A 12,064-nucleotide genomic window follows, 5' to 3' on the forward strand; every position below is an offset into this window, starting at 1 on the left:
GAACAATGTCATTCAAAGTTGAGTTTGTAATTGAGAATCAAAATATCACCCAAGACTTTGGTAGAGTATTCGATAACCATAGTCCAAAAACTTCATCATCAAAGTTTATACCCATTTTTGGCAATTGATCTAGGAGTCCCTAAAACTCATCTAAGTGATCTAATATGGGAGAATTCTACCTATACCTAAAGTTCATCAAGCAATAACAAACACATTTTATTATTTCCTGACTCAAAAGCATACAAAAACTCAATCTTCTCCCACAAAGTTCTAGCATGTGTCTCATTAGCAATGTGATTATAAACATTGTCTTCAACATATTGTTGAATAAAATCACACACTTGTTGGTACTCAAACTTTCATTCTTCATTTGATATGAAGTTTAACTTTTATGTATAAAAAATGGAAAGATGCAATTTCTTCCAAACAACAAAATTGTTCATCTTGTCTTTCCATAAACCACAATTTATACCAATAAAAGCAATCATCTTTGTGTTTGCCACCATCATTCAAGCAAGTAAATATAGCTCTAAACCAATAACTCTATTGCAACTTTGATGGGAAAAAACAACAACACAACCAATATACTAGAGAATGTAGTAAATGTAATTCTACTAACCTGCAAAAAAAAAAAGGTGAGAAGCAATAACTAATGGACAACATCAGTAAATCACCACAAAGCAAAGACACTAAGATTTTAACATGGAAAACCCTTTAAAGGAAGGATAAAAATCACAAGTTGTCCAAACCAAAGAAATGGATTCATCATAATCAACAAGGAGTACAAATAAGTCTTAATCAATTACATAAAATAATGATAACTCCCATCTAAACAACAAAGCAACAAAACTTGCAAATGAAGAACAATAAATATAAAAAATACATAGCTACCGAACTAAATATCTCATAACTCAAACCTTGTTTCAACAATCCAACCAATCACAATGAAGAACAATATGTCTCGAACTTGTTGTCAAATTTTCAATGCGATCCAACGGCGAACAAATCTATAGTATCGATTTTACAATCGTAGCTATGTGAAAAATGTGAATAGTTTTCTCTCTTCCCCTCTCTCAATATGCTCATGTTCTAAGTAAATTGTGACTTTTTTTTTGTCTCTCTCTTACTTTTCACCCCTCTCAGGTTAAGTAGACATCAAATGATTTTTTCAACTTTTGAACCTTTTCTTCACATAGATGTGATAATCTACGTATACTCAAAGTTGGTTATTCATACACTTGTTCTAAAGGTTATATATGGGTACTTCAAGTAAGTAAAAATATAAAATAAATCTATTTCACACCTTACTATAGATTGTTTAAATACATTTTAATTCATTTTGTTAGATTTTAGTTCTCTTAAGTTGAAGGTCATCAACTTACATGACATGAAATGACTTCCCAACCTTCTTGATGGGAAATAAATATAATTTTTCTTTGTAAAGAGTTCACTGAGTAGATAGACATACTTTTACTATAATATTAATAGTGTCATTTAAAAAAATAATAACGCAATATAAATTATATATTTTGAAAATAAAAATTGTAGTTTTTTTTTCTAAATTATACTATTTTAAAACTATCAAATTCAGGATAAACTTTCAAATTACATAATCAAAACAAATAATTCTCATTTTTTACTTTTTATTGATCTATTATCACAAATTGAATAATCCAAACAAAATTATAAATCTACGGTACTCCTAAATAAACAAAAAGGCGAAATCAATGAATTGAAGGACGACCGACACTCATAAGGGTTATTTGAACTTTTATTAGATCCAACGGTGGTGTAGGAAGAAAAACCTAATTTCTTGGTGAATCTATCAGGATAAGAAAGCTGGGCCAGACCAGTCGTTGACATCGAGCTCCGAATGAGTAGTCAGCCCAGGTCAACTAGACATGGGCCAACGAGCCATGTAGGCCCGTTTTCCACTCACCTCGAACATGGTCATTCGCTTTCAACTTTCAACAAAGATCAAACTCGTTTCACTACATTTCACAGATCGGAGAGAGAACGCAGTTGGTTCAACCGACACAACAGAGGAAACGAGAAGAGAAAGAAGAAAATGGGGACTGATGAAGTACCAATGGACGACAAGGCGAAGAGGATGAGAGATCTGCTATCGAGTTTCTACTCACCAGACCCTTCCAACTCCAACACCACCTCCAGAAACGCTTCCCTTGACGATATCAATTCCACCTCCTTCGATCCCGATCAGTACATGAACATCCTGGTAAAATCGTATCCCTCTTCTTCAATTAATCACTCTCATCGCGAAACACGAACTTGAACTAACTTGAATTGAACTTTCACTCGATTTCATTGAACGAATGGATGAATTATGCAGGCGTACAAGTCCAATTTGGAAGGGCTGCTTCAACGTCACGTTGAAATGGCTGCTGAAATAAAGAATCTCGACACCGACTTGCAAATGCTGGTCTACGAGAATTACAACAAGTTCATTAGTGCAACGGACACTATAAAGAGGCATTTATACATATAACCCTCCCTCACTTGCTTTATCGTGTCAAAATTGCCTGCATCTAATGCTTGCTTTTCGAACAGGATGAAGAGTAACATTTCAGGGATGGAGGCGAACATGGAACAGCTTCTTGAGAAGGTAACCGTAACGTACCTACTTTGTTGAAAATATTAGAATCAAAGCAAGTGGAAGAAAGGGAGTTTGATGGTACTTCGCATTTTTCTCCAAAACGCAGATCATGTCTGTGCAGTCAAGAAGTGACAATGTCAACACTTCTTTATTTGACAAAAGGGAGCATATTGAGAAGGTGCATCGGACTTGTAATCTTCTTCGTAAAGTTCAGGTATTACTTATCAAAGCAAGCGTACCTATTTCTTTATTCTGGCTTTGCATCACTGAAATATTCGTGTTCCATATATCCGTTAGTGATATGAGTTGTGAGCGTTTTTTGTGGAAGTGGAATATGACTGACATACTTTTCACCTTTGCCGAAGAGTAGTTCATATATGATCTACCCGATAGACTAGGTAAGTGCATCAAGTCAGAGGCTTACGCAGATGCCGTCAGGTTCTATACTGGAGCAATGCCAATTTTTAAGGTTGTGCCTGGCCTATATAGTTTCTGATTCAATCCCTTTATTATTTTTACATACAACAAGTTAATCCAGGTCTCAGATGGAATATCTCGTTTTCCCCTTCTTTATTAGGCATATGGAGATTCATCATTCCGGGATTGTAAGCAAGCTTCTGAGGAAGCAATGACTATCATAGTAAAAAACTTACAGGTATAGTTCTTTCATCTATGTCAGACTGATCGGACATGAACCATAAACTAAAATGCAAGTTGACACTGAATTTATTTATCTATTCCTTTTTTGGCAATCACGGAAAATTAATCGTGGCTTATTTTATTGCTAAGTTGTAAAATTTACAATTGATGGATAGCTGGATGCTATCTTTTGTAGTAACTGAATTCATCATAGTAAACTTGGATAGGATTAGCTTACCCTATGCACCATTCTAATCTGGTCTTCCAAACACGGTAAAACTTAAAATGTTCAATTGGTCACTATTAAAATTAACATACATATATAGTCTCTTGTTTTTAGTAGAAGCTTGTTATCATGATTTGACATTTTTCTCTCTAACCAGGGGAAGCTATTTTCGGATTCTGAATCAATACAAGTGAGAGCTGATGCAGCAGTGCTTCTTAAGCAGTTGGATTTTCCGGTTTGTTCACTTTTTATAAATAGAAGAATTGCTTTTTTCATGCTAGATAAGATATGATGGAATATTATCAACTAGTAAATATTTTCTGAATTTTACTGTTGAAGAACTGCCATGTTCTCTTTCCCTACCTTTCAGACAGAAATCGCATCATATTTTTGTGTGTGTTATCAATAAATATTGCATGATGCTAGGTTTTCAATTTATTGGCAGGTGGATAATTTAAAGACGAAGTTATTTGAAAAGTTAGAACAATCTATTACAGACATTCGACTTAACCCTATAGAAATAAACAATGCATCCAGGGACTATTCTGCTCACGAGGTAACTAGTGCCAAAGCATTATCCTTTTGTATATTGTCTTTCTCTCTTACCCAATGATATCTGATATTACTAATTTACTATCATATCTTTGGCTACTTAAGATGTCCACGACAAAACAACATTGAGGTTATGTGTGTATCCTAGAGCACCAATTTAAGCAAGATATTCTTCACCAACCAAAATTATTGTCATAATAAAAGTATGACCACTCCATAGATTACATACTTCATCCATAAGTAGTGATTTAGTGTCCTGAAGTGTTGAATATGAATATGTGACACAAATTGAAGTTGTTAGAATAAGTATTAAAATCTGGCTAGGAAATAGTTGTGTTGGGAACTACTTCCTGTTGTACCTATGAGTTGTACCTAGTTTTGTACCAAGGAGTCTAGTGTAGTCTTTTGATCTTTCATATTCTAATTGTATTGGATTTCTATTATTATAAATAGAAGATTATAAGAGGGGTCTTTCAAGTCCTCTAAAATATATTTTTCTCTTTTTTAATCTTAAGTTTTCATGCATCAGTTAGGTATATACATGTTGGGATTTTTCTTGAGGATATATTGGGGACATTCATCATTAATGAGTCATGAGTCACCATATAGGAGATCATGACACCACCTTTTACCCAAAACTTTAAGGCTATGTGTTTGACTTTTTTTTTTCTTATGTTACTCAACTTTTTTATTTTTACTCAATGTGAAATTTTCAACTCATACTTGGATTCCTAACAATCTCTCTTTCAAGCGTGAGTTGAGTTTTACCATAATGGAACATGCTTGTATCTATCAACCTCAACACATTTTCCCTGATCCTAACTATTGTTGTTTTTTACTATGACAAGACATACTTACCTTCATCTAAGCCATTTTCCAAGACAAACCATACCTGATACTATTGTTGGGATTTTTTTAGGGGATACATGGGGAGATTCATCACCACTGAGCTGTGAGTCAACTATATAAGAGATCATAACACTGCCTCCAACCCAAAATCTTAAAGCTTTGTTTTTATGGGTCTTTATATGTTATTTAACTTTCTCATTTCTATTCAATGTGAGATTTTTTACTCATACATGAATTTGTAAAATTGTATTTATGCAAGTAACTCTAAAATTGTTGATGTTCATGTGCTGGACAAGAATGTTGAGGAGTTGGCCAATAACAGGAAATAAACAAGTAATGATTACATGGATGGTTATGTCAAATAATCTGCCAAGGGAATTCATGAATGAAATATTATTACTCTTCAAATCAATTCCACTTTTTCCCCTTCTATTCAGCCTATTTTACTTCCATTTGTATGTATGTTTTTTTCTTGTAACTGATGTTATAAGATTGATGAATTATCATTGTTCCCGTTTCTTAATGTAGGCAGCTGTTCATGAATTTGTGGAGGCAGTTCGTGCATTTAGAGTTATATTTCCTGATTCCGATGAACAATTGGTTAAACTTGCTGAAGACTTAGTCACCAAGTTCGTATCATTATTTTTCCTCAGGAAACATTTTTATTTACATGTGATTAAATTTGTATAATATCATATATGCACACTTTTTTACTGTATGTTAGGAACTTTGTAATTGCTGAGGAATATGTAAAGACACGGATTTGCCCAGATGATCTACTTGGTGTTCTTCGTAAGTAGTTGCCCTTTGTTAGTACTTCAGTATTTTTTGTGTGTGTTCATAGCTTATTGGAAAAATACTTGATTTCTAAAACTATATGTCTTTTTACTTTCAGTACTGCATTAAATGAGTCAATGGCATTCGTCCCATGCCCGTTATATGATATTTACTTTTAATATACAAATTAGCATTTGGTTATATGCCTGGATTTTTTAAATTACATGGAATTTTTCTCTCTCTGAGCAATGCAGTTCTATTTCTCAAAGGCACAAGTTGTGCTTAGTGGGCCTTATTTACTGCTTATCAATATGAACACATAAACACTGTATGGTAGAACTTATGAAAATAGTCTTTGATATGTTCCTAGTTGTTTTCAGCTTATTTTGATATGCTTTCAAGGATGACTTATGAAAATAATTCTAGAAACAACTTATAAAAAAATGCTTATATAATGTAACTAAGTTTTTTCCCAAAGCGTCCAAATGTATTGAAAAGGTCTGTGTGTCTTTATACTAACAAAATACTAACAACTAACATTTTCTGATAAAAAAAAAGTGCTGCCTATATGCATTCATGTGGTTATGTCTTTTTGATATCATTTATTGCAATGGAGTGTTTTTCTAATCATGTCTTTTAGATGATATATTTGGACCATAAGGAGAAACTCGTCATTATCTCCATTTGTATTTGGCTATAAATTCATCTCATAGATTGTGTTATGTATGATAAATTAAAGTTTCTTACTTATGTGGTTTGAGTATTTAATCCATTGGAACCACTATAATATTAATCAGTAATATGGATATGTTTTTGCGAAATATTTTCAAGATGCTAATGAGTGCATTCACCTGAATACATCTTGGCAAAGAGCTATACCAAAGAGAAAAGCTAAATTCCATTTGCCCTGTTTAATACAATAGGAAGCACTTGACCCTTTTTTCCCCATTTACCCTTGTGTAAATTTTCAGTAATTTATGTGTCCGAACCTTTTCTTTTTCTCTTAAACTTGTCAAGATTTTGTATTTATATTATTTTACTCTCCGTTTCCTTTTTAGTGTCATTTCTGCGTTTTTTTTGTTGGGGATGGAATGGAAAAGGAAAGGAAGAAGGAGAAAGAGAGTGGAAGGTGAGGATGTTTGAATTGAAGAAAAGAGAGTGTGAAAGGGGAGAACCATGAATAACAAGGTTGTTGTTAAGTTTATTGATGTAAAAAAATAAAAATAAAAATTAAATTAATTGAAAGTATAATAAATTACCAACACACTCTTGTTAAAATTTAATTAAAATAAATGTAAATTAAAATTAAAAGATAATTAGTTATAAAATAATTATTTTATAAAATTGAAAATAATATAAAAATTATTTTAAAATTTTTATTTAATTTATTTAAATAATTAATTATAATTATTTTCTATCTATTTTCTACCTATCAATTTAAAAAATAAGAATATAATAAAACTAATTTATAATTTAATTGATTAAATTTAATGTTTTATAAAATTAATTACTAAATATTAAAATTTATTTTATAAAATGTTAATATTTAAGTTGTTTTACTTATTATTATAATATTATTCATTTTAATTGTTTATTAGATTATAATAAAACGCACCTTAGCATAATTATTATGTTCAAATTTTTCAACTTTCGTCGGGAAAGTTAAGTATGAAATTTTGTTTAGTTTTCCCTTTTTTAAGGTTTTGTTTTCAAGTTTTCTTCACTTTTCTTCACTCCTTATGTTTTGTGTAGTTAAAAAAAACTTATGGTTAGGTTGTTTTGGGGAAATCAATAAATGTTTTAAATTTTCTCGGTCTTGATAAAAATTTATAAGATTTCTTACTTTACTCTTTTTCATTTCTACGCTGCAATAAATGCATATACGTAATCTAATACAAGATTGGATGAAGAGTAAATGTATAAATGAGAACAGAGTAATTAGTATTGTATTGAAATTTGAAGAAGAAAGCTAAATAAAAACAAAAATCTTTCAAAATTTCAATAGTTCAAAGGAAACAAAGGGAATAATTGTTAAACCAGTTTCAAAACTTCTTTAAATTTGTAATTACAGGAGTTATCTGGAATGATGTGCTCCTAATAGATGAAGTCTTGCAGGAAGCAGCTCTCTCAAACCATTCTCTTGAGGTTATCCATATATCTTTTTTCGTTCACCTAAGTTGTAGCTATTCAATTTTCTCCTTTCGCATATTTTTAGAATATAATCATTAAAAAGTTAATTTCAATCAACTAATCCTAAATATTTCCAGGCTGCAAAGGTTGTCCTCATGTCATTTGTTAGAAGTGAATTTTCTCATCTTCTGCAAGACATCTCAGGTTAGTTCTTTGACTTGTAATTAGAATGTTTCTGATATTAGGTTTCAGCTTAAAGTTTAAAATACTTTCCCTACCTTGTAGGAGAATCAAGAAATTAAAAATCTTAGTTAGATGATTGCACCAATGTGACAGATTTTATTTTTTTTACAATGATCAGAAGCATAGAATGCTATAAATTTTGTTGTTGCTTATTCTCACTTGTAAAAATAGCTCTATTATGTATTCACATGGTTTTGGCTACTGGAAAAATTTTAGAAAGTTGTCTTCCTAAATGTACACTGAGATAGCATCTGTTTTGTAGGCTCCCTCTTACAAATCCTGAAAAAGGATGGTGCAGAACAGTGCTCTCTTGATGTTGTTCTTGATGCAAGTACAAAATCAGTTCTTCAAGGAAGCTTGAATGTGTTGTTGGTAAGCACGTTTTTATGCTTAGATTGTTCTAATCAAGTTTATATGCAATTATGTATACATCATGCATGTATTGCCATTGAGATTTTCTCCCATTTCCGTTTTATATCATTTGATTTACATTTAATCAGTCTCCTTCAGGATTTCCGCAAAATTTTAGATGAAAACTCTGGGATCGTAGTTAGATTAAGAGAGTTAATTATTGATTGGGTTCAAGAAGGACTTCAGGACTTTTTTACGAAATTGGAGGATCAGTTCCTTCTATTATCAGGTAGAAGTAACTCATCTATTCAAGCACACGGTTTGGCAGAGGGTGCTCAAGGGGATAAAGCTTTTGCTGGCCTTGTCCTTGTGCTGGCCCAGTTGTCTGCTTTCATTGAACAAACTGTCATCCCAAAAGTCACCGAGGCAAGGGTTCACTTTATAGACTTATAATTCAATTCCTGGAATTTCACTGTGTTGCTTTTTGTTTCAGATCCTCTGGGTATACCTAAAAGTTTTCCTTGTAATCTTCAGGAAATAGCTTCTTCCTTTTCTGGGGGTAGCATTAGAGGTCATGAATCCGGACCTGCCTTTGTTCCTGGAGAAATATGTCGAAAATTTCGGTCAGCTGGTGAAAAGTTCCTGCACTTGGTACGTTTTTAAGTTCATATTTTGCTTTTAATGAAATTGCAATTGATGACTCGTTTTGTCCTTGTCTGTATGTCACTCATTCTTATTCATACATTCCCTAGGTAATGCCTAAAGCATGTTTAGTGTTTTTCAGCTTGATTTGAATACCAGATAATATTTATGTTTGCATGGAAAAGATGAGTTCCAATTTGATTGACCATTTAAGCCTGTTGACAGTGCCTGTTTGCATGTGAAATACAATCCCATTCAAAACCTGGAAATGATGCAGTTGTTACATTATGTATTGTGAGCTTTCTCTCATGAACTGACTAGTTTAGCTGCCTGTTCAGTTTTACACTGTCGGTTAATTTTATGTGGAACGATGTATTAGTTTTTTCAGGAATGTTGACAACTGAGTTTTGAGCAGTTCTTATTAATTTCTTCTGTGGTTTTTGTTGATTTTTGTCTTGGCTTTTACTTGACTGGTAGTGGACTTTGTAATCCTATGTACGTATGGTGCATTTGATTGTAAAATGGTCATGTTTTCTAGAATATTTGGTTGTCCTTTGAATTTATTAAGGATGGATAGCTCCTATGGCTTTGCTTTGATGTTCTGGGATCGTTTCTTATAAGCGAACTAGCGAGCTTTACTTCACTTTCTTTGTTTCGTAGTACACTTTCTTGAGTACTCCGGTTTTGGTGGATATTTAATCTCCAGTTATCTGTACCTGATCCGTACAAGTTCTCTATTTTTTTTATTATCTAAAATATTTCAAATTGAACAGTGTTTCCCTATACTTTTTTTTTTCAGTACGTAAATATGAGAACTCAGAGGATATCATTTCTCCTGAAGAAGAGGTTTACCACCCCTAATTGGGTTAAGGTCAGTCTGTTGTATCCGTCTTTTGGTGATTGATTGTCTTTGAAACAGCTTGAATCTGGAATTTTTTCTTTTCTTTACACAGCATAAAGAGCCAAGAGAAGTTCATATGTTTGTTGATCTGTTTCTTCAAGAGGTTGGTATATCTATGTATTTAAGATCAACCACATTTTTATGTGTCTTTTAACTTTGCACTGAATGGTTTAAGCGTCGCAGTTGAATACTAGTCGTGTTAAATTTTGCTTATCTGGAATATAATGAATGAGCATGATGCTTTACATCTGTCTATGTGATGAGAATGTTCTGTAATTAATTGAAGCAACAACAATAAAAAAAAAATCTTATTCCATTCGGTGAGGTTGACTTTGTGGATTACACAACACTGTTCGCTTTGGTTAAAGATCAAATTTTAATTGAAGCAAACTGGAGGAAATTTTAATTTCCTTTATTTTCTTTTTGTTCCAGCTTGAAGGTATAGTTAAGGAAGTGAAGCAGATATTGCCTCAAGGTAGACGTAAGCACCGCAGGACTGATAGTAATGGAAGTAGTGCTTCCTCAAGGAGCAACCCATTACGGGAAGAGAAACTGGGTAGGTCGAACACTCAAAGGGCAAGGAGCCAGCTTTTGGAAACGCATCTGGCAAAGTTGTTTAAGCAGAAAGTTGAAATTTTTAACAAAGTAGAATATACACAGGTATTTTGTGACTATTATATTGGAGACTTAAATGTGAATAGTTGGTTGGGAGGGAGCCCTGATATCATTTTCCTTATGGGCCGCAGGAGTCTGTTGTTACAACTTTAGTTAAATTGTGTCTTAAAAGTTTACAAGAATTTGCCCGACTCCAGACTTTTAACCGAAGTGGATTCCAGCAAATTCAAGTGGATATCCAGTTCCTAAGGATCCCTTTAAGGGATATAGTTGAAGATGAAGCTGCCATCGACTTCTTGCTTGATGAGGTAGGAAAATTTCTCTTAAACATAGTTTTCATGGTGATGTCACGCAGTTTTCTTTTCCCCCTGTTCTGAACTCATCCGTATGCCCTAGCTTCTTTTAATTCTTAATAGCTTATGCATCTGTTGTGCTTATTTTTATTTTTGTATCTTTTGGGCGTAGGTGATTGTTGCCACCGCAGAACGGTGCCTAGATCCGGTTCCATTGGAGCCTCCCATATTGGACAAACTTATACGAGCAAAGTTGGCTAAAACCGAGCAGCAAAATACAGATTCTTCTTCATAAATATTTTTGTGGAAGCATTGGATATATATGTTTGTCATCTCGTAAAATTTATGGTTTGGTTTTGGCCCTTGAAAACTAACTTTTTGTTCACTTTGTAAATCTATTGTAACATATGTCATATTGCCATTTTATTTTTGTGAGCATTGAAACATGAGGAAGTTATATTCATTCATGGAGGGATCCAGAAACCAATTAAAGCGGGTTCGGTTTTCCCTCCGCCCCCTTTATAATTATTTAAATATAATCTTAAAACAAATTTCTTTACTAAATACTGACGTTAACAAATAAATTTACTAATTTTAAACAAAATTATATTTATTTTTTTAACGTATAAAAATAAGAACACAGCTGAAATATGACTAAAGATTTATGTAATAAACAATAAAATTTCTATATATCTAAAAAGATGCACGAACTTGATTTGAGAGAAATGTAATTGATTATTTTAAGATGGTCATAATTAAGAAGAGAATTAAGTTTAAAGATAACCGATTATCGTGAAATTATTATAAAATGATAATCGATTATTTGAAAATATAATTAATTATTTAAAAGTTTTATAATATTGTTTGGGTAAATAATAAATTATTGTTTTGAATAATTAATTAAATTGTTTTTAGTAGATTTCATATCTTAATAAAAACAAATCTACTAAAAACAATATAATTGTTATCATAAATGATATCAATTAATCTTATTTCTCAATTATATATTGATAAGAATTTCTCACAAAATTAAAACAAACTTTTTACGTTAATACATGTGTTAAAAAGGTCTCTAAGAGTTGTTCAAGATTCTCTATAGTTTTAAAATACATCTTTTCAGTTTTATTAAATGTAGTGCTCTTGAAAGAAGTTGTATCTACAAGCTCTTTATGAAAAGTTTTCTTTTTACATTCAGAAATCAGGGACATTTAAGTGATATCTTTTCCAATTCA

General features: G+C 32.1%; 1 protein-coding gene across 1 annotated transcript; it reads left to right on the forward strand.

Moving 5' to 3' along the window:
* Positions 1-1,959: 1,959 nt before the first annotated feature.
* On the forward strand, positions 1,960-11,295 carry LOC108326443 (vacuolar protein sorting-associated protein 51 homolog). The gene is made up of 20 exons (XM_017559955.2): positions 1,960-2,236; positions 2,351-2,490; positions 2,569-2,623; positions 2,721-2,828; positions 2,985-3,083; positions 3,192-3,269; positions 3,637-3,714; positions 3,925-4,035; positions 5,409-5,509; positions 5,605-5,672; positions 7,729-7,802; positions 7,925-7,991; positions 8,293-8,402; positions 8,541-8,807; positions 8,916-9,032; positions 9,823-9,894; positions 9,977-10,027; positions 10,357-10,584; positions 10,671-10,847; positions 11,005-11,295. Exons 1-20 carry the CDS (start codon positions 2,069-2,071, stop codon positions 11,125-11,127), a joined length of 2,292 nt encoding a protein of 763 aa, XP_017415444.1. The 5' UTR covers positions 1,960-2,068; the 3' UTR covers positions 11,128-11,295.
* Positions 11,296-12,064: the final 769 nt, after the last annotated feature.

Source organism: Vigna angularis, chromosome 3, assembly GCF_016808095.1.
Source record: "Vigna angularis cultivar LongXiaoDou No.4 chromosome 3, ASM1680809v1, whole genome shotgun sequence".
In the NCBI taxonomy this organism is placed as follows: domain Eukaryota; kingdom Viridiplantae; phylum Streptophyta; class Magnoliopsida; order Fabales; family Fabaceae; genus Vigna; species Vigna angularis.